At 36.8% G+C, this 23,984-nt stretch overlaps 1 protein-coding gene across 2 annotated transcripts in view; it reads right to left on the bottom strand.

The window, feature by feature from the left end:
* The window catches only part of DIPK1A (divergent protein kinase domain 1A), a 95,926-nt gene that overhangs the window by 5,444 nt on the left and 66,498 nt on the right, over nucleotides 1-23,984 (bottom strand). For both annotated transcript variants that reach the window (XM_029946566.1, XM_029946567.1), the window contains exon 3: nucleotides 3,830-3,937. In XM_029946566.1, coding sequence (XP_029802426.1) covers nucleotides 3,830-3,937 — 108 coding nt within the window. The remainder of the gene's footprint in view (nucleotides 1-3,829; nucleotides 3,938-23,984) is intronic.

The following is a 23,984-nucleotide window of genomic DNA, read 5'->3' as shown; positions in this document are numbered from 1 at the left end:
TTCCATTGGATATTCTTTCCTGCTTTGTCAAAAATTAATTGGCCATACATTTGTGGGCCCAGTTCTGGGTTCTCTATTCTATTCCATTGGTCTATGTGTCTGTTTTTGTGTTAACTTTTTTGTTGTTCTTATTCACACAATTATCCCCCTCACATAAGAAACACACTTAAAGAGAGATGTGTCAATATGTATACAAAGTGCTAGGAAAGTGGATATCCACATGCAAAAGAATGAAGTTGGACCCATACCTAATACCATATGCAAAAATTAAGTCAAAACAGATTAAAAACTAAAATGTAAGAATTGAAACCATAAAACTCTTTGAAAAAAATATAGGGCAAGGGTGCCTGGGTGACTCAGTCTGTTAAGTGCCTGACTCTTGATTTCACCTCAGGTCATGATCTCGTAATTCTTGAGTTTGGCCTGTGTCAGGCTCTGCACTGACAGCACAGAGCCTGCTTGGTATTTTCTCTCCCTCTCTCTCTACCCTTCTCCACCCCAATTCTCAAAATGAATAAAAAACATTAAAAAATTTTGTTGACTGAGACTCCTTTCTTTATTGAATGGTCATAGAACTCTTGTCAAAAGTCACTTGATTACATATGTCGGGGCTTATTTCTGGGCTCTCTACTCTATTGATCTATATGTCTGTCTTTATTCCAGTAAACATTGTTTTGATTACTGTAGCTATGTAGTAAGGTATTTTTTAAAATGTTTGTTTTTAATTTTTGAGAGTGAGTGAGTGGGGAAGGGACAGAGAGAGAGAATCTGAAGCAGGCTCTGTGCTGACAGCAGAGAGCTTGATGCAGGGCTCGAACTCATGAACCGTGAGATCATGCCCTAAGCCAAAGCTGGATGCTTAACCAACTGAGCCACCCAGCCACGTCTTTATGTAGTAAATTTTGAAATCAGGAAGTAGGAGTCCTCCAGCTCTGTAGTTCCTTCTCTTTTTTTTCTTTAAAAAATTTTTTTTAAATGTTTTATTTATTTTTGACACAGAGAGAGACAGAGCTTGAGGCAGAGAGGGGCAGAGAGAGAAGGAGACACAGAATCTGAAACAGGCTCCAGGCTCTGAGCTGTCAGCACAGAACCCGACGTGGGGCTAGAACCAACGAACTATGAGATCATGACCTGAGCCAAAGTCGGACGCTTAACCAACTCAGCCACCCAGAAGCCCCTGTAGTTCTTTTTCAAGATTGTTTTGCTATTTGGGGTTCTTTGAGATTCTTTTTTATTTTTTTGGGTGGGTTTTTCTATTTCTGCAAACAATGTCATCAGGATTTTGATAGAGGTTAACAATACTAAGTCTTTCAATTCATGAACATGGGATATGTTTCCAGTTGTTTATGTCTTTAATTCTTTCAGCAATGCTTTGAAGTTTTCATTGTACAAGTCCTTTACCTCCTTGGTTAAGTTATTCCTAGGTGCTTTATTCTTTTTGATGCTATTGTAAATGGAATGGTTTTCTTAATTTCCTTTGTGGATTGTTCATTGTTACTGTATCGAAATACAACTGGTTTTTATGTGTTGAGTTTGTTTCTTGCTACTTTGCTGAATTCATTTATTAGCTTAATTTTTTCTATATAAAGTTTTTCTGCTAAAAAATCTTTAATATAAAAGATCACGTCATCTGCATACAAAGATAATTTTACCTTTTCCTTTCTAATTTGGATGCCTTTTAAAATTTCTCTTACAAGTCTAATTGATTTGGCTAGAACTTCCATTACTATTTTGAATACAAGTGGCAACAATGGGCATCCTTGCCTTGTTCCTGAATTTAAAGGAAAAGCTTTCACACTTTCACCATTGATATGAAATTAGATGTGGGTTTTTTTTAATGTTTTATTTATTTTTGAGAGAGAGAGAGAGAGAGAGAGAGAGAGAGAGAGAGGGAGAGAGAAAGAGATAGACAGCTTGAACAGGGGAGGGTCAGAGAGAGAGGGAGACACAGAATCTGAAGACAGGCTCTAGGCTCTGAGCTATCAGTCAGCACAGAGCCTGATGCAGGGTTCGAACCCATGAACTGTGAGATCATGACCTGAGCCGAAGTTGGATGCTCAACCACCTGAGCCACCCAGGTACCCCAGTTGTGGGTTTTTCATAGATGGATTTTATTATATTGTAGTTGCCTTCTAATTCCTGCTTTGTTGAGTGTTTTGGTCATGAAAGAGTACTGAATTTTGTCAAATACCTTTTTCCTGTATCAACTGAGATAATCTGTGGTTTTTTTGCCCCTTCATTCTGTTAATCTAGTGTATTAAACTGATTGACTTTTGTATTAAACCATCCTCGCATCCCATTTGGTCACAGTGTATGATCTTTTTAATAGGTTCATTTTGGTTGGGTAGTATTTTGTTGAGGATTTTGCATTAATGTTCACAGGTCTGCAGATTTTCTGTAGTGTCTTTATCTGGCTTTGGTGTCAGGGTAATGCTGGCCTCACAGAATGAGTTAGGGAGTATTCCCTCCTTTTCGGTTTTTTGTAAAAGGTTGGGAAGGATTTAAATGTTTGGTAGAGGGGCGCCTGGGTGGCTCAGTTGGTTAAGCCTCCGGCTTCGACTCAGGTCAGATCTCACGTTCGTGGGTTCAAGCCCCGCGTCAGGCTCTGTGCTGACAGCTAGCTCAGAGCCTGGAGCCTGCTTCTAGTTCTGTGTCTCCTTCTCTCTCTGCCCCTTCCCCTCTCATGCTCTGTCTCTCTCTGTATCAAAAATAAATAAAACATTAAAAAAAATTTAAATGTTTGGTAGAATTTACCAGTGAAGGCAACAGGGTCAGGGCTTTTCTTGTTGGGAGACTTTTGATTACTAATTCAATCTCCTTCCTAGTTATGGGTCTATTCAAATTTTCTATTTTTTGTAGGTTTTTTTTGTTCCTAGGAATTTGCTCATTTCATCTAGGTTATCTAACTTGTTGGTGTACAATTGTTTATAGTACTGATTTAATCTTTTTTATTTCTATAAAACCAGTAGTAATCTCCCCACTTCATTCTTGATTTTAGTAATTTGAGCCCTCTCTTTTCTACTTAGACCATCTAGCTAAAGGTTTGTCAATTTTGTTGATATTTTCTTTCTTTTTTTAAATGTATATTTATTTTTGAGACAGAGAGAAACTGAGCATGAGTAGGGGAGGGGCAGAGTGAGAGGGAGACAGAATCTGAAGCAGGCTGCAGGCTCTAAGCTGTCAGCACAGAGCCTGATGTGGGGCTCGAACCCATGAACCATGAGATCATGACCTGAGCCGAAGTTGGATGCCTAACCTACTGAGCCACCCAGGCACCCTGTGGATATTTTCCAGGAAGCAACTTTTGGTTTCATTGGTTTTTCTATTCTCCATTTCATTTATCTCTCCTGTAATCTGTTTTTCTTTTTTTCTGCTAGCTTTGGCCTTAATTTGTTCTTTTTCAAGTAACTTAAGTTGTAAAGTTAGATTGTTGTTTTGAGATCTTTCTTGTTTCTTAATGTAAGCATTTATAGCTATAGGTACATTTTTAAAAGTCATATTACACAGAAAGATAAAAGGCAAAACTCTGTTTAAATTTCTTTAATCCCATACCCCAGAATCAGTTGCTATTAATTAACATAAAATCCATAAGGGAAGTAATCTTATCTATCTCAATTACCACTGTATTCCTAACAACTAACCAGTGTCTGGAATATATTGGGAATAAAGAATTAATAAATATCTGTTGGATGAGTGAATCAAAGCATACAAAATTAAAGTAAAAGTATAAAACTTCCTAAAGCTCTGGTTCAAGAATTCTTTTAATAATACTTTACAGTAAAATTAGAGTGCACTATCATTCTGGAATGTTTATTCAAAATGTCCATACCTGATTGCTGGGCTTGGTGGATAAGCATTTCCCAAAGTAAAGCGTCTCTGTAACACAAAGGCTGTTACATGCGGGCCCATCAATGACTCCAGTCTTGTACTTGTCACACTAAAAACCAGGAAACAAAAAGAGCAGTTAATAGAAAAATGTTTATAAGAAAAAACATAATAAAGACACTGTAAAGAAATATCTATATTTTTAAAGATGAAGTTCTATGATGAAAAGAACTCAGGCTTTGAATTTGGACAGATTTCGATTTGAATCCAAGCTCTGTTCTTACTAGCTATATGATGTTGTTGGGACTAGGTTGTGCAAAAAACTGGAAGCTATTTTTTACACTTAACAGGGTCTGAGGTGGTATGGCACCTGCTCTAAGATTAGAGGCACTCTTAAAAAATGTCTCCAATTTTAAAATAAAAAATTAAAGTACCAAAATATTTTATGGTGCACCTGGGTGGCTCAGTCAGTTAAGAATTCAACTTTGGACTATGGCTCAGGTCATGGTTTATGAATTCAAGCTTCACATCGGACTCTGCACTGACAGCACGGAGCCTGCTTTGGAAGGAAGAAAAGGAAAAGATTCTAGAAATTAAAGCCATATTATAAATGGGGGTGGAAGAAGATGGCAGACAAGGATAACAGCACAAGTTAGACTTAAACGAGGGCTAGGTTAAGAAGTGAGAAAAAGGAAGTGGAAATTTTAAAAGAACTAAAAAGAATTTGAGGCAAGATTATGGATACAGAAGATAAAGGATATCCAGTATGTCCACCTGAGGGAGAATGGAACAGGTGGAAAAGAAAAAATATTCAAAGTAGAATTCAAGGCAACTTAATATAAGTAAAAGCATACTTCACAGATTGAAAGGACATACAATGTCCCAAGAAAACTGAAACAGAATGACCCTTGTGACATATCCCACTGAATTTACTAGACTTCAAAGATAAATAATCCTTTGAGCATTCAGACAAAAAGATCAAGGCATCTTTAAAGGGAAATAAATGAGATTGGCCTCAGATTTCTCCACGGCGACATCAATGTTAGATAATGGTTCAATGCCAGCAAAGTCTGAGAAAGGAAGTGTGACTTGCCTGGATCCTAATTTTTCATTTGTGAAAGGGGATATGAATAATACGAGTAATACTTGACTTATGGGGTGCCTGGCTGGCTCAGTCTGTAGAGCATGCAATTCTTGATCTCATGGTTGTGATTTAAGGCCCACACTGGGCATAGAGCTTACTTAAAAATAAAAAAGTTATAGCATTATTATGAGGTAAAATGATATAATAATGAACACAGAGCTCTTGTGATTTTAATAAGTGCTCAATAGTAGGTACTGTTGTTTTACATAGCTAAACTTCCTTTTAAGTAAAAGGCATCAAATATTTTTGAACATAGGGGCACCTGGGTGGCTCAGTTGGTTAAGCGTCTGACTTCCACTCAGGTCATGATCTCATGGTTTGTGGGTTCAAGCCCCGCATCAGGCTCTGTGCTGACAGCTAGCTCAGAGCCTGAAGTCTGTCTTCAGATTCTGTGTCTCCCTCTCTCTCCAACCCTCCCCTGTTCATGCTGTCTCTCTCTAAAATAAATTTTAAAAAGGAAAAAAATATTTTGAACATATAGGGTTCTCCTATTAGTGTCTCTCTCTCTCTTTTTTTAAGGTTTACTTATTTATTTTGAGAGGGAGAGAGAGAGTAGAGGAGGGGCAGAGACAGAGGGAGAGAGAAAATCCAAAGCAGGCTCCATAGGAGCCCGGTGGAGGGCTTGAACCCATGAAAGCAAGATCATAATCTGAGCCAAAATCAAGAGTTTGATGCCTAACTGATTGAGCCACCCAGGTGTGCCCCTGCCATTAGTGCCTCTTACCTACTAGAGAATAAATTTTAGGCAACCAAGAGATGAACAGAGAACTTGAACATGGAAGCCAGTTGAAATATAGGACTGGGATAAAAACAACACTGGGAATCTACTTCATAATAATTAATACAATATCTGAAAACTACTAGATGCTCATTATATGTCAGGCACTGTTCTAGTGCTATACTTCACTCATTATCATGAAACTAAACCTGTGAGGTAGAACCTATTGTTATATCCATTGTAAAAACAAGGAAACAGAAATAAATATTTGTTAAGCAACCTGTTTAAGATCATACACCTAAAAATGATTAAGCCAAGATTCCAATCTAGGCAGTCTGGCTCCAGAGTTCATTCTCTTAACAACTATTATATATGATTCAGGATGTTAATATTACAAACTATATCAGTAAAAGTAATAAAATTAAGAAAAACCAAGAAGGGAAGATGTAGAAAGATGGAAGGTGGCAAAGGATGTTGATTTATTTATCTTTAATATTCAAGGTCAAAGATAACATTTAAATCTTATAAGTCAAACAACAGAGATAGAAGTATATTCAAAAGTATACCAATGATCACAAGAAGAACTAATAACAATAATGTATTGATTAAAATTAGGTGTAGTAAAGGAGATAAGATGAATGAAATTATAATTTCGTCACTACTTGTAAGAAGTAGATTTGGTCTAAAGAAACAGAGGCTAGGGCTCCTGGATGGCTTAGTCAGTTAAGTGTCCAACTCTAGATTTTGGCTCAGGTCATGATCTCACAATTTTGGGATTAAGCCCTGCTCTGGGCTCTGCACTGATGGCATGGAGCCTGCCTGGGATTCTCTCTCTCCCTTTCTCTGCCCCTCCACTGCTCACATGCAAATAAACTTAAAAAAAAAAAAAAGAAGCTAAGGTATGTTTTTAAAAGTTATAACATAAAGCTAAACACTAGAAGACCTAAAAACAGAATACAAACCTTCCTAAATTGTCAGAAGGAACATGCATGAAATAAAAAAAATACACCTTCTAGAGAAAGATACAAATCAAATGAATCTTTAAAAATAGAAAGTAGGCCATAAAATGTGATACAGAACTAAACCATATCTATAAACATCAACAGGACAATCTCATCTACTGTAATAAAAATATCTTAAGAAATCAGTGTCAAAAAATTAAAAATAAAAGATAAAAGGTATACCAGGAAAATGCAAGGAAAACATAATTAAATCACAATCTTATACCAGACAAGGTTGAAGTCAGAGGTTAAGAAAGCATTAAATAAGCCCCCCCCAAAGGCTCTCTTTATAACGATCATACATACAATCCACAATGAAGATATTACAGTCATTAGTTTCTACAAGGCAAATAATGTATTAAAATTCATTAAGTCAAATCTGTAAGAAATAGAAAAAGAAATAAACAGAAAGACATTAGGAGGGCCTAACTGACTTTTCTTAGTCCATGACAGATAAGGTCTATGAAAAAACGATATAAAAGAACTAGAAAGTCTGACTAACAAAGTAGAAGGTGGTGGGAGTTCTGAGGCCTTATTCAGGAGGGGCAGCGAAACCTCCTCTGGGTACAGGTTAGAGTTTCTAATGAATTTAGATCACACAGGCCACATCCTCTGATCACAAAGATATATGAAATCTACAAAAATAATGTAAACATAAACAGACATGTCTGGAAACTAAAAAGCACACTCATAACTATTTTGGGGATTAAGGAAAAAAGCCCAATGGAAATACAAAATATTTAGAATGAACAACAAAAGTATACATACTAAAACTTGTAAGATGCAGCTAAAGCACTTCCTAAAGTGAAATTTACAGCTTTAAATGCAATGATGAAAAAGACAAGAAACTGAATATAAATAGTAAGCATTCAACTAAAGAGGCTTAAAAAGACCCCAACAGTAACAGAGTAAGCCTCTAAAAGAAGTAGAAGGAAAAAAAGGTGAAGTTAATAAAAGAAAGAAAAAAATCAATAATAGCAAAAACTAGTTCTCTGAAACTTTAGCAAAGGAGATAAGCCTTTAACAATACTGACTATGAAAAAAGAAGAGGCACAGATAAAGATTATTCGGAAGGAAAAGGGTAGGGATAGTGAATAAAATAAATAATACTATGGCAATACCTTTGAAATGAACAGTTTTTCTAGAAAAATAAAAACAACAGAAAAGATGCAAGAAGAAACAGAAAATCTGAATAAGACTGGTAAACTTAAAAAAAACGGAATCTGTAATGAAAAATCTTTCCCTCCAAAAGTCTCAGCCCAAAGAATAGTCTAGGAGGACCTCAACGTGCCATTTAGGATGTGGTACTGTTTCTAAGCGGAAAATGGGTAACAACACAAATGTCCATCAAGAGGAGAATGGCTGAACAAAATGAGATGTATTCATACAATGAAATACTATATAGTAATTAAAATGAAAGAACTCAAGCTATCTAGATCAACATGGAAAAGTGTTGAAAATATAATGTCAAGTGAAAAGAGTTACAAAATGACATAGGCAGTTTAGTATCACTAATTAAAGTTTAGAAACATGCAGAGGTTGTTTCCTTATGACTTTGCACAATGCCTGACACATACTTAAATGTATATAAAAAGCACTTGCTGAACAAATGAATAAATGAACTATATTCTGGATTTTTATGCAGAAATAGCACATTCTGTTATGAAGGGCTTCTGGAACAGGACGTAACGGATTTAAAGCTTCATCTGTCCTGATCTTTGGCTCCTGAATTTTGAGGAACACTCTATTCATAACTTGCTTCAGGTCAAGACTTAAATGTGACCCTTTCAGTAACACTTATCCGCCAATGAATAATCTTGAGACTGTATACTTCCTTCCTGATACTATATTCTTCGTCCCTCCTTTCTTTATATTCCCAGATGTAGCATCATTTATGTTCATGTTATCCTCCCTGGTGGAAAGCAAGATGATTCAAAGGCAGAGACAAAGTCATATTAATCTTTGAACCTCCCCTTTCTCTCTAGCATACAGAACAGAGTTTAGTATTTTAAGTGTTCAGTAAATGTTTACTAAATAACCATGATAAGGGGCACTTGGGTGGCTCAGTTAGTTAAGCATCAGACTTCCACTCAGGTCACGATCTCATGGTTTGTGGGTTCAAGCTCTGTCTGCATTGGGCTCTGTGCTGTCAGCACAGAGCCTGGAGTCTGCTTCAGATTCTGTCTCCATCTCTCTTCTGCCCCTCCCTGGCTTGTACTGTCTCTCTCTCAAAAATAAATGAATATATACATACATATATACATATATATAACCATGAAATGTTATATATATATAACCATGATAAAAATAATGGTTTTGATTTCAAAACTTCAATGAAGATAAAATTTATAATTTTCTATAATCCATTTGACATAAAAAAAAAAAGTAAGTCATTATCTTATTGGTAAATTGTTAAGCAGTGAAGACAAGTCTGACATTCAGCTACAAGAATCAGATCTTGTTTTGAGCAAAGGCCTCAAACCAACCCTGCATCAAAGAGGTAGTCACAGAGAACAGGCTCTTCAACTTGTGGCTTCTATCACAAACCAAAAGCAAATTTCCCAAATGCTTACTTGAAAAGGATGGTTGGTCACATACTGTTTTGTTTGTTTTTCAGGCAAGGCCATACACACAACCTATAATCACTGTGAGCAATCTGATCTCCTAACTAAAAAGACACAGATTATAAAGGAGATCAACATCACAATAGGATACTCAGCAGAAAACATTAAAGGTTTTTCCAGTCCTGAGATTTTATTACTACGATGATTCTCACATACTCTGCCTTTGCTTGCACATATCTGGTAGTACCAGAAGGTGGCACACTTCAGCTAAATTTTATAAAACCTATTTGTGATGAAGGAATAATTTCATGAACTGTGGAAACTGTACCTCAAAGGCTGATAACAACAAATAGATGTAGAGTACTAGGTCTTAAATCATTTTCTAAGTTCCATGTTCTAAAATGTATTTTAGACAATCTTACAATTTCTCCTTAGGACAAAACAGCACACTTGGGCTCTTAACCAATGTCTGAAAATTTCAGTGTGTTCTCCAATTCTCCACATCAGCTATTTTTAACCTTCACCATTCTCTGCACTCTCGCTGTATCTCCAACCTCTCTCCTTTTCCTTCTTCCTGAATTCTTTCTCTCAGCCATTAACTGTGTGCATCACACACTCTTTTCCTCTCCTTACATGTACGTATATGCACACACACACAAGAACCCTCTCCACTCTTTTCCTTCCTTTCTGTAATAATGTCTGTAATGTACTTTAAGATTCTTCAGCGTACACAGTGTGATATTTTCGTGTTTTTAGTCCAGGAAGGTACAGGGGCTCCATCAGAGTCCCAGTCAGGTAATAAGGAAGCACAGGCTCCAAGGCAACCCATGCTTCTATTGTCCACATCTTGACTAAGATTGATCCATTTCTGTGATTTTGTTAATTAGCAAATTAAGATCATACTGTTGACATTTTTAGCTTGTTAAATACACACTGAATGTTAGAAATGGAGGTATTTGAAGGTATTTAAAATATGTGGATTGGCTAATATATAAAATATTCCTCATCTTTTCATAATGGGGGTAGAAGAACCAGTTGAAGCTATAACCTTTATCTTTGGGGAGGTGCTTGGAGTTAACAGTTTTACAAAAGAGATTCTCAAACTTCAGGAGCTTCAGATCTCCTGGAGATCATGTTAAAACACAGAAAGAAGAACCCCAGCGTCAGTTTCAGTCTGACTCATTTGGTTTTAGGTGAAGCTGAAAATCTGCATTTGCAGCAAGTTTCCAAGTAATACTAATGCTGCTGGTCAAAGAGACCACATTTTAAGAACCACAAGCTCAGAATCTCTAGTTGCCTGATGCTACTTATGAGGGTAACAGAAGTTTGTCTCTGGAGTATCACTGCTTCTGCCTTGAGTAAATCATGCAAACTGACATAACACTGAAAAGGGCGGAATTAAAACTTTAATAAACTTACACACTGATCATATGAAAGGTTTTGTGACTGCTAACCAATAAAAATGTGCTGAATAAATGCTTATATGTGTAGCAGAAATCATTTCATTATAATCTAGTGATATGGTTGTGTGGGAATAGTTCATACTCACTTGCAGCAAACATTTTCAGTAGCTACCCTTATCTTTCAAAACAGAATCTAAGAAGTATGCACAACCAAACTGAATGAGGTCAATTTAAAACAATTTCTCAACCAAAAGGTAGAAGCAACCCAAGGGTCCACTGATGGATGACTGGATAAATAAATCATTGTATATACATACAACAGAATATTATTCAACCTTAAAAAGTAAGAAACTCTGAAACATGCTACAGATGGATGAATACTAAGGATAGTCTATGAAGTAGAATAAGCCAGGCACAAAAAGACAGGTACTGTGTGATTCCACTTTTATGAGGTATCTAAAGTAGACACACTCGTGGAAACGGGGAGTAGAATGGTGGTTGCCAGGGGCTGGGGAGGAGGGAAAATGGGAAGTTCTTGTTTAATGAGTATAGAGTTTTAGTTCTGCAAGATGAAAATGTTTATGGAAACTGGTTGCACAACCATAAATATCCTTAATACTACAGAACTGTACACTCAAAAATGGTTACAATGCACTGTGGAAAACAGTATGGAGGTTTTGTAAGAAATTAAAAATAGAATTACTGTTGTGATCCAGCAATCTGACTTCTGGGTATATATAGAAAGGAAACGAAATCATTGTCTGAGTTATCTGTTCATGTTCATTGCAGCACTATTCACAACAGCCAGAGCATAGAAACAACCTAAATGGGGCACCTGGCTGGCTCAGTCCGTAGAGCACGTGACTCTTGATCTCAGTGTCGTAAGTTCAAGCACCACATTGGGTGTAGAGCTTACTTTAAAAAATGAAACCCCTAAGTGTCCAATGATAGACGTACGTATAAAGAAGATGTGTGGGGGAGTGTATGTATACATATATACACATACATAGGTATACACACATATATGTGTATATATACATATATAATATACACACATACCACATTTTCTTTATTCATATGTATGTATATGTATATACACACACAATGAAATATTATTCGGCCTTTAAAAAAGATGGAAATTCTGTCAGTTGTGACAACATGGATGAATCTAGAGGGCATTATGCTAAGTGAAATAAGCCAGACAGATAAAGACAAATACTGTATGATATCATTTTTATATAGAATTTAAAAAAGAGTTGGGGTGCCTGGATGGCTTAGTCAGTTGAGCATCCAACTCTTGGTTTTAGCTCAGGTCATGATTTTACAGTTTGTGAGATCCAGCCCCGGTCGGGCTCTGTGCTGACAGCAAGTAGTCTGTTGGGATCTCTCTCCCTCGCCTCCCCGGCCTCTTTCTCAAAATAAACATTTTTTTTAAAAAGTCAAGATCATAGAAACAGTAGAAAAGTGGTTACCATGGGCTGGGGGGTGTGAGAAATAAGGAGGTTGGTACAAGGGTACAAATGTTCGGTTAGAAGATGAATAAGGTCTAAGATCCAATGTATAACATGGTGGCTGTAGCTGATAACGCTGTATTGTATAAATGAAATTTGTTGAGAGTAGGACTTAAATGTTTTCACCCCATCCTCCTCAAAAAGGTAAATGTGTGAAGTAATGGGTGTGTTCATTGACTCAAGGGAGGGTATCCTTTCCGCATGTATATGTATATCAAATCATTACACTGTATCTTTAAAAATCTTACAATTTTGTCAATTATAAATCAAAAGCTGAGAAAAGGTAATGATAAACCGGAAAAAAAAAAAAAGATTAAGATGGTTAATGTTAGGGGCACCTAGGTGGCTCAGTCAGTTAAGCGCTGGACTCTAAATTTCAGCTCAGGTCATGATCTCACGGTTTGTGAGTTGGAGTCGGGCTCAGTGCTGACAGCTCTGAGCCTGCTTGGGGTTCTCTCTCTGTCCCTCTCTCTTCCCCTCCCCCCTCAAAATAAATAAATAGACATTTAAAAATATGGCAAATGTTATGTTCTGTATACTTTACCACAATTTAAAAAAATTTAAACCCGGCACAGTTCCTAGGAACAGTAGTCTATACTTGCTGTCAACACTTACTTCCTCTTCTCCAAACTTAAGCTTTCTTTATTCCCCACCTCACTGACAAGTGTCATCACCCATCATCTGAAGGAAGAAACAGTGAGTTGCCCTAAACTTCTCCTTCTTCCTCATTCCCCTCACACTCAATTGGTCACCAAGTGCTAGCAATCAAATTATTTCCTTAATATCTTTTGAAACGATGGTCCCCCCTCCGTTTCTACCACTAATGCCATGGCTTAAGTCCTGACTCCTTGTGCCTGGATTACTATAACAACCATAAAACTGGTCTCCCTTCCTGTGACGTCTTCTATCCAACTCACCCTCTCTACCACAGTTGGTGAAATTCTTCTGCAAGATAAATCTGACCACTTACTTCCCTGCTTAAAAACTTCTGCTGACTTTGTGCTGCCCTGAGAAATGGATGTAAGCGATCTTTTATGATTTTGACTCTGCTGTTGTGACCTCCATAAATTGCTCCTCACACTCTCTGCCCTAGCCAGGCGGCTCCTGGAAGGCAGCACTCTTTCCTATCTGAATGTACCCGTGCACACACCTCCTTCTTGCAATGCTTGATTCTTCAAAATTCAGCCAAGTACAACCTCTTCCAGAGAGTTCTGGGAAGTTCTCCAACTGCCCCGTAAAATATCGCACGGGGCATACTTATACTGAAAAAATATTAGTTCCTTATTGGCAATAGTTGGGATATACTTATACTCAAAAAAGAAACTCATTTTTAACTTAAATTCAAATGTAACTGGGCATCCTGTTTCTGTGTTTGTCTGTTTTGCTAAATTTAGCAACTCTACTCCCAGTCTCAATTATGTGCTTCTTGTTTATTTTTCCATATCCTCTAGTAGTCACTAGGCATCTTCAGGGAAGGGGCATGTCTTATCTCTGTATCTCCCAGTTCTAGCAAATACTAGTAAGCATGTAACTAAAATAACATGGTGTTTAATGCCGGCTTGTTTCTTCTAAATTTTTTTTATTTTTAAGTCATCTCTACATCCAGCATGGGGCTTGAACTCACAACCATGAGATCAAGAGTAACTTGCTCTACCAACTGAGGCAGCCAGGTGTCCTGCTGGCTTGTTTCCTCTAAATTGGCTTTAACTCTTAGTCTCTTGATTGCTTCTCAGGAATTATGCTAATGTAACGATACCACCTGTTTCAGGATTACAGTTATCATCACATGATATAAAAGAGTGCAGCACATGAAGGTCACCAGAAATGCTAATTTAACCAGTAACATTATTCTCTGAATAGGGCTTATGTCTGTTAAGATTTGAAATACACTTGTTCAGCAAATATTTTTCTGTAAATTCACCAGGAAGAGATTGGTAATCTAGCTCAAGTTGGCATAAAAAAACTATACTTCTCTTAAAAGGAAAAAATTACGCTTGGACTCTGAAAACAGTAGGTTCCAGGTGGATTCATTCCATATATTTTAAAAACAGAGGATGAACCCCTAGAGTCATATAATAATTGATCCTAAGCAAATACAAAGCTAAACAAAATTGCTATGTATTACTATCTAATTGAAAACATAGTTCTAAATATCCTAACTTTCATATATGTTAAGCTAGTTTTAAGCAACAAATCATTACCTCAAGAAATTGGATCTTTAAAGAGACTATGAAAAATTTAGGGGCTCTTTCATCTTTTATGGCTTCCACTTTAAAGCATGTACTCATGTAACACTCACAAAAGTTCACCAAAATGTCAGTGAGTGATTCCTCATTATTATCCAGATATAACCTCAAAATAAACACTCTCAATCATTGAGGAATATGCCAGAAATACCAATATTAAACAGTGTTATCCTGAAAATTGGATAGAAGGAAAATTTCTCTCCCTCTCCCTATTCTTTTTCTTTTTTAAATAACCCAGCAAACTACACAAACTATGATTGGGCACCAAATAGAACTTGCTGAAATAATGAGTGAATTAGTGATTTCTATAATCAGAGAAATGTATAATGAACTATACAACATATTCTAATTAGCTTGGTGGATAAAAGAAGAAAGCACAACTGGAAAAAATAGATCCTTCCAAGAGCATCTAATTAGGGTTAGTTAGTGGTTGCCCTCAGTTTCAGAGAGAGCTGCCTTTAAACAAAGAAAAGCAGAATACAGTTCTCATTGCTTACAGCGTCCACAGTTAACCCTGGCTTCCCATGGCAGACCACCCCCACCCCACCGTGTTTCCTTCTCAAAGTTCTAAAAGCCTATTTTTTAAAAGCCTGTTATGCATTCCACTGGAATCAAGTTCTAAATCATGGATGTGACAGTGGATAGTACCATACTATTATTAAAAACAGAACACAAGAAACTTTAATTCATATTGCAAATCGATATATGATTGTGAAATTAATTCCAGTTTTAGCTCCTAGCTTCCTAGAAGCTTAGATAAGAATCCCATTAACTTCATAACACCTTTTCATCAAAATTATCCATTGATTAGAGAAAACATCTCAGATAAATAATACTAAAGTTCTATAATGATTTCCAATGTTGAAATTCTGAGAAATATACTTACTAAATTAGACTAATTCACACATAGTATATAATTTATATGAAATATATATCTTATTTGTTCCAAATTGTAGGTTTGTTTTTTAAATTTACTATAAAAAGACAAAAGCGGAAGATATATTAATTTATGGGCAGCCAAACGGCCCAACAACCACAGCCGCTGTGGTTCAGTGGCTACTAATGCATGGTTCTGGGAATTTTCAGATCAAATGTTAATCAGCAAATTGCTCTTTGGGATAAAAGTGCTAAAGCAAGCCTGGTTTGTAATTAAAAGGAGAAAGATTGTCCTCAAGAACCTACCCAATTCTTTCTATTCTAGAAGGCCTACAGAAGTTTCAACATCCTCTATGAAGCCTTTCTCTATTATTTTACCCACTGTGACCTGTGTTTACTGAAGCCTTCTTTCTTTTTATTTTTTATTTTTTAAATTTTATTTATTATTGAGACAGAGAGAAACAGAGCATGAGTAAGGGAGGGGCAGAGAGAGATGGAGACACAGAATCTGAAGTAGGCTCCAGGCTCTGAGCTGAAAGCACAGAGCCTGTTGCGGAGCTCAAAATCACGAACTGTGAGATCATGACCTGAGCCAAAGTTGGACGCTCAACTGACTGAGCCACCCAGGTGCCCCAACCTTCTTTCTTTAAATCTGTGTAGTACAACTATTCTTGGTACAAACTAAATCATTTTATTTTTTTTAAATATTTACTTATTTATTTAAGTAATGTCCACACCCAATGTGGGGCTTGAACTCATGACGCTAAGATCAAGAGTCACACACTCCACCAACTGAGCCAGCCAGGGGCCTCCTAACTAAATCATTTTAATCCAAGCTGATGGTCTTTGGATGTATCAACTTGGCTAGGCTACAGTCCCCAGTTAATGAAGCAAACAAGAATTTAGGTGTTGCTGTGAAGGTATTTTGTAGGTATAACTGAAGCCTGTGATCATTTGCTTTTAAGAGAGGTTATACCAGATAATCTGGGTGGGCCTGATTCAATTAGTTGAAAGGCCTTTAGAGAATTACTGAGGCTCCCCTGATGAGGAAGAAATGCTGTCAGTGGACAGCAACTTCAGCCCATGCCCAAGAAGTTCTGACAGTCTATCTTGTGGATTTTGGCCTTGTCTAGCCAGCTCCCACAACCGGGTAAGCCAATTCCTTGTAATAAATCTCTTTTTTAAAAAATTGAGAAATAACTGACATATAACATTACTTAGTTTAAGATGTACAACATAATGATTTGGTATTTGCATATACTGTGAAATAATCACCACAGTAATTCTAGTTACCATCCATTACCAAACATAGTTAAACATTCTTGTGGTAACTTCTTAAAAGGTTTATTTATTTATTTTGAGAGAGCAAGAGAGAGCAAGAGCGGGGGAGGGTGTGTGGGCAGAGAGAGATAGCAACAGACTATCAGACAGCCCAAAGCAGGACTCAAACCTAGGAACTGTGAGATCATGACCTGAGCTAAAGTCTGATGGTTAACCCACACACCCCTAAATCTTAAAAAATTTTTTTCTCTTTTACAGAGAGAGAGAGAGAGAGAGAGGAAGAAAGAGAGAGAGAGAGCGCGAGAGAGCGAGCATGAGTGGCGGAGGGGACAGAGAGAGAAATAGAAAGAATCTTAAGAAGTCTCCACATTCAGCATGGAGCCCTACACAAGGCTGGATCCCATGACCCTGGGATCAGGACCTGAGCTGAAATCAGGAGTCAGACACTCAACTGACTGAGCCACCAAGGTGTCCCTTAACATATATTTCTTATGGGTTCTGCTTCTCTGCTTGAACCTTGATTGATATAACTGATCATATAATGTTTGTGTGTGTGTGTGTGTCTTACCTTCTCAGTCGGATTCAAAGGCATAAACTTGAGAAAACAATAATAATGATTTATTGAGCACCAGGCACAATGTGAAGCCTTTCGATACATAAGCTCATTTTATCCTCACAACCACCTGATTAGACAACCGTATTATTAATCCCCACTTTATGAGGTTAAGACAAAGCTCTCTAGCTAAGGAATGGCAAAGCTGGAACTCAAGCTTGAAACTCATTTATTCCAATGCTTATGCTCTTAACCACTGCGATAGCTATGACCTCTCACAGACAAATAAAGAGGGGTGGGGAAGACATATACAGAGAAGAAGAAAGCTATGTAGGACAAGATAGACCATGATTCTTAAACATAATTAAACTGCTCATCACACTCTTTTGATCACCTATGATATCTAACTCCTAAACAGGGATCCCAGCTTGGAGGCAATACTCTGAATGGGACAGCCAAAGCAATCTTCTGGAGAAATTTTTGAATTACAATGTTATAGTTACAGCAATTTCAAATATTAAGGTATTTGCCCCAGGCCAAATGGAATCAAGTCAAAGACTTGGGAACCTTCTCTATATTCAGTAGATATGTTACAGTATCATTCAGTAAGAAAAAGCCATCATAACTGATTCAATTCTACTTTATGTCCATGAAATCTGTGATGTGGGTAGGGCAAGGCAGGGGTAGTTTTCCCACCTGTACAATGAATGGACTTAATAGCAAGTCAATTTAATGAAGTCACTTACTCAAAGTCATACAGTACACCACAGTAAAGGAGAAGTCTGGTGCTTTGACTCCAGCCTAGTATTTTTTTTCTCCAATAGGCTAACATGATATGGTTGAGCTACTTATAATCAAGAAGTTCCCCATACTTGATGAATTATACCGTCAATATCCAATATTTTTAAATGTACGTGAAATGATTAGGGGCACCTGAGTGGCTCAGTTGGTTGAGCGCCTGACTTCAACTCACGTCATGATCACAGTTTGTGAGTTTGAGCCCACATTGGGCTCACTGCTGTCAGCCTGTCAGCACAGAGCCCACCTAAGATCCCCCTCTCTCTGCCCCTCCCCTACTTGTGCTCTCCCCAAAAATAAATATTAAAAAACAAAAAATAAATAAAATGTACATGAAATGACTAAGGTAATGAGGCAGACTTTTCATAAATTGTTCATGAAATCAACCAATTTCCCAAGGTTGCTCCCTCTTGGGCATTTGCACTTATGGTCCTTTCTCCTTAAATGCTTTTGCCCAGATATTCATATAATTGCTTCCTTCTCATCATGTTCTAATCAAAATGCCATCTTCTCAGAGAAGACTTTCCCAGCTACCCTGGTTAAAAAAGCATGCCCTAGCTATTCTCTACAAAATATTGCTATTTTATCCTTCCTTATTACACATCTTTGTCCCTAAAGTCATTGTGCATTTTTGTTTTTATTATACATATTCCACTATAAGAATGTAAGCTCCTTAAGACATGAACTCTATATCTTGCTTACCCTATATCACCACACCTAGAATAATGACTGGCATGTAGCAGGTGTTCAAAAAATATTTGTTAACTGATACTTCTTTTAAAATGGATTATACTTTTTATACTATTGCTATGTGATAGTAATACCTTGAATATAAGAATTAAATGATTAAAAATGGGAAAAAATAACTAGAGAAAAGTTAGAAGTCAAACTGTCAACTTACAAAGGGAAGGAAAGAACCCACATTGTTAAACTTCAGCAAGTAATATTTGTAGGACCTCTTTGGGACTTCTGTCCAAAACTAGAGTGCTCTGTATTTCTTTATAATCTTCCTTAGTTCACAAAGATGAGATTGAAGATTTTGGAGTAAATCTGTTCAGAGTTTATATGCTACAAATCCTTTGCCAAGCATGTTTTTGCCAAATGTGGTTTTGAGATAATGCAGTTTTATATTTTTATATTCAAATTGAAAATCAGTCATCTTATTACATACGCCAGTTCAGTCCATTTAAATAGAACAGTCTATGCAACAATACAGAGGGAGAGAGACAATCATTTTAGACTCTACATTTCAAAATAGGAATTACCAGGACCAGAAAAAGTATGTGTGGATATTGCCAAAGGTTGTGAAAAGGCCACACAATTACGTGTGCAGATATTGTAAAACCAAAATATGGAAGAAATAAATTTAGAAGGTATTACATTTCAAGCCTAATTTACATTTCAAGGGCTAATTTAGGCCCTAAAAAGAGGTATAATATGAAACTTAATGTGAATATATATAGCTATGGTTTTTAGACATCCTCCCTTTTTATAATTTGCATATTTGCATAAATGTTTTTCCTATTCTTTTTCTTTCAACCCATTTGTATCTTTATATTTTAGAGGTTTCTCTTGTAATATAGTTGTTCGTTTGTTTTTGAGAGACAGTGTGTGAGTGGGGGAAAGGGGCAGAGAGAGAGAGAGAGAGAGAGAGAAAGAGAGAGAGAAATAGCAGTGTGGAGCACAATGTGGGGTTCAATCCCATGACACTGGGATCATGATCTGAGCCAAAATCAAAATTCAGACACTCAACTGACTGAGCCACTCAAACACCCCTGTTTTTTTTAAATTTTAGTATAGTGTGACAATCTTTACCTTTTCACTGAAGCATTTGGTCCATTAACATTTAATGTAATTACCAATATATTTGGGTTTAAGTATACTATAGGCAATGCCATGGTAAGCCACATATATCTTGTCCAGAACTAGAGCACTCATTCTCTTAGCTGTTAGGCATATAAGTAGTCAACAGCTCTCAGCTGGACCTTTCTTTGGGACTTCTCCTCAGCCTTAGAACAGAGCCTTACCCAAGGTCATGTGCCCTTATGGGAGGGTGGAAGAGGTAAAAAACTGTTTCCAATGACTGGTGAGTGATAGGGTATAAATGCCTAGACCCTGCAGAATCCACTGAGGTCTTCGTTACCACTGTTACTGCAGTTTGACTTCTCTGGTCTATCCTGTGTCATCCCTCCCCCACAGATGTTAATCTCAAGAGCCCATCCCAATAAACATCCTTTAGGCAAATCTCAGGCTCTGAATCTGTTTCCCAGGGAATTCGGTTTATGACATCTATCATCTTGTTATGTATTCTGTACTTCTACTGCCTATATGTTTCATTTTCTTTACTTTCTTGCTTTCTTTAGAACTGAGTATTCTTTTATTATTTCACTTTTCCTTATTAGTTTGGAAATGATACACTCTTTTTCAATTCTAGAGGCAATCCTAGAAATAACAATATGCATATTTCAATCAACAAAGTTTAAAGTTTAAAAAAATTTCTTTTAGTTTATTTATTTTTAGAGAAAGGGAGAGAGAGAGAGAGAGAGGGAGAGAGAGAGAGAGAGAGAGACTCATTATTAGCACAGAGCCCAATGTGGGGCTCGACTCAGGAACCATGAGATCATGACCTGAGCCAAAATCAAGAGTCAATCACTTAACCAACTGAGCCATCCAGGCGCCCCTAAAGTTTTTTTTTAAATATTTATTTGTGTATGAGAGAGAGGGCATGAGTTGGGGAGGGACAGAGATGGGGACAGAGGATCTAGAGAGAGCTCTGTGCTGAGAGCAGGGAGCCTGATATGAGGCTTGAACTCACAAACTGTGAGATCATTACCTGAGCCAAAGTCAGATGCTTAAACAAATGATCCACCCAGATACCCCAACAAAGTCTAAAGTTAATTGAGTGATATTTTATTAATTGATATTAATAGACTAATTGATACTTTTGCCCTACTCTGCTATATGATAAGAATCTTAAACATTTTAACTCTTTTTACTATTCTCCCAATTTATATATAATTGTTATTCTAAGTACTTTATATAAGTGGAATTAATACAATATTTGCTCTTTTGTGTCTGTCTTACATCATTTAGCATAATGTTTTTGAGGTTTATCAATGTTGTATTCTTTTTAAAGGCTGGATAATATCCCATGTAGTTTGTGTATACATTCATCTGTTAATGGACATCAGAGTTGTTTCCATCTTTTGTCTATTGTGAATAATGCTCCTATGAACACTGGAGTGCAAGTACCTGTTTGAGTCCCTACTTTCAATTCTTCTGGGTATATACCTAGAAGCAGAATTGATCATATGTAATTTTATATTTAACTTTTTAAGGAACTGCCACATTCTCTTCCTGATTCTCTTTAATACATTTCATTTTTGTTGGAATTATCCATTGTTTTACTTATTTTCTTTACCTTTCTTCCTATTTACTTGAACATGAACACAGTTATTTTAAAATCCTTTTCTTGATGATTCCAATATCTGGATCATCTGTGGATCTGATTCTATTGTCCATGTATATCTCTTGGGTTTTGATTGTGTCACATTGTCTTTTGCCATGTCCTGTAATTCTTTACATAATGCTTTCAGAGAGGGTTTCCCTCCCCTTGGATAGACAGATATAATGGTAGCTGATCACCTTAACCCAATCAGAGACTGTGCTGAACGGAGGCTAGGCTCAGCTATAGTAGAGCTCAAGCTATATTTGGCTGATCTCCATTCCAAGAACATTTCATAGCCCTCTAGGGTTTTTAACAGAGAGCCTGGGAATTCATTGGGGTTTCCCCCTAGGTTCATAACTCTAGACAGTATCTTGTGTGACTGCCAAAATGTCTGCTCGGCTTTTCAAAGGCTTTCCAATGAGATGTTTAGCCTCCCATTCTGTAAAACCCTAGGATTTGGCAAATATCCCAACAGGATAACCGGCTGTATGCTTGAGGCTCTCTTAGTTTTCTACAAAAGCTTGCTGGTTTCTTGTCCCCAGCAGTAGCTCTCTCCCAGTATACAGTCCTGTTTCTCAGACACCTGTTCATGCCCAGTATCAGCAACACCCCCAAGAAAAAAAGAGGCTACAAAAGTCATGTCTCTGAGGTTCTTTTAGCTTGTCTTTACTACTGGGGTTCAGCTGTTTGGGGTATCAGCCCACAGCATGGTTAACCATCCTTGGTAGGACCTGAACTAGATTTGTATCTTCCTAGCCCCCACAAACTGTGTATTAGGTAATATGCCCCAGGCAAAAAAGGTTCACCATCCTTTCCCAGATCTTGACCAAGTAACTTCTCACTATATTGTTAGCTCTTTGAAGTTTTAATGTATACTTAAAAAATATTTTTTCTGCTTGCTTTTTGGTTCTAATCACACAATTCTTATTAAATATTAGTACTATCTTAGTACTACTGATCTTAATATTACCAGTTTTGGTATGTTTTAAGAATATAATTCCCAAATTGTGCTGAGAAACTACATTTTTTTGAAGCCAGCTTTAGGGAAAAGATATGTTTTAGGCTCAGAAAATGTTTTCATTATTCATTATGTTTTATCTTATTCAAATTTTAGTAAGATAACCATTAAATTATGGGAGAATTATTACTATATAAAATTATTAAATCATGCTAGATTTTTCTATTTCTTATAAAGTAAAATGAAAGGAAAAATCATAAAAACTTCAAAAATAAAATATTAAAAATCATAAATAAATAAGCATAAATAAAATAATTAAAATATAACTATAATTCACTCATAACAGAATATGCCTTAATATGCCAACATATGCCTTATAATTTGGATATTATTGTATTAATACACAATAAAACCATATCTATTTCATTTTGTTTTAATCTCTTAATACAGTGTTTCCACATCACCAGATGAAGTTAATAGGTCTTTCTGCGAAGGTTGTGGTGGGATGGATTTTTTTCCTAATCAAGTATAGTAGCTTTTACTTGGGATACACAGTGCATATTAGCATATTAAAATTTTTGAGAAGTCCTCAGTAAAGTCAGGTATTCATCTTTGTTTAACCTACTGTTTTCAAATGTATCTGACAACAAAACATTTTTATTCATAGGATCTTTTTTTAAATTTTTTTATGTCTTTTTTTAATTTTGAGAGAGAGAGGTAGAAAGCGAGCGGTGGAGGGGCAGAGAGAGTGGGAGACACAGAATCTGAAGCAGGCTCCAAGCTCTGAGTTGTCAGCACAGAGTCCAACGTGGGGCTCCAACCCACAGACTGTGAGATCATGACCTGAGCCGAAGTCGGATGCCCAATGACTGAGCCACCCAGGCTCCCCAATGGGATACCTTTTAATGTTTCCCCAAGGCACCTAGTTTGAGAAAAGTGCCCTAGAAAAAGGGAAAATAAACTCAAATAGTTTTGGTTTGTTTTTTTTTAAAGTTTATTTTGAGAGAGAGCGAATGAGTGCATGCAAGCAGGGGAGGCGCAGAGAGAGAGAGAGAGAAAGAATCTCAGGCAGGTTCCATGCTATCAGTGCAGAGCCTGACTTGAGGCTCAATCCCATGAACCCATGAGACTGTGACCTGAGACAAGATCAAGAACTGGATGCTCTACCAACTGAGCCACCTAGGTGCCCTGAGTTTTGGTATTTTGTTATTATAATTAATTATATAATTCCCGCTTCTTTCTTCTTCATTGGAAGGTGAGCAGGTAGGTGCTTTTGTTTTTGTTTTCTTCCTTAGCTTTATTTAGCTATAATTTTGTCAATCTTTTCTAACATATGGTAGCACCAAGAGTCTGAACTTTATATAGAGGCAGAATTAGGACCAACTTCTGGCTCCACCATCACAATCAAATGCTTCTCTTATTCACACACACACACACACACACACACACACACACACAATTATAGTTGATATACAATGCTACCTTAGTTTCAGGTGTATATATTTCTTTATTTGTAAAATGGGCTTAAGAGGCCTTCATGGTATTATTTTAAGTAATACTGACCAGTATGCAGCACATTGCCCGGCCCCAGAGATCCTCTGATCTTAAAACACCTCAAAGATCTGGAATGGCCAATTAGAATGGACATATAAGATGGA

The sequence above is a fragment of the Suricata suricatta genome, chromosome 8 (assembly GCF_006229205.1).
Source record: "Suricata suricatta isolate VVHF042 chromosome 8, meerkat_22Aug2017_6uvM2_HiC, whole genome shotgun sequence".
Lineage (NCBI taxonomy): Eukaryota > Metazoa > Chordata > Mammalia > Carnivora > Herpestidae > Suricata > Suricata suricatta.
Note: the sequence above shows the minus strand (reverse complement) of the source record. Positions and strands in the feature narration are given on the sequence as shown.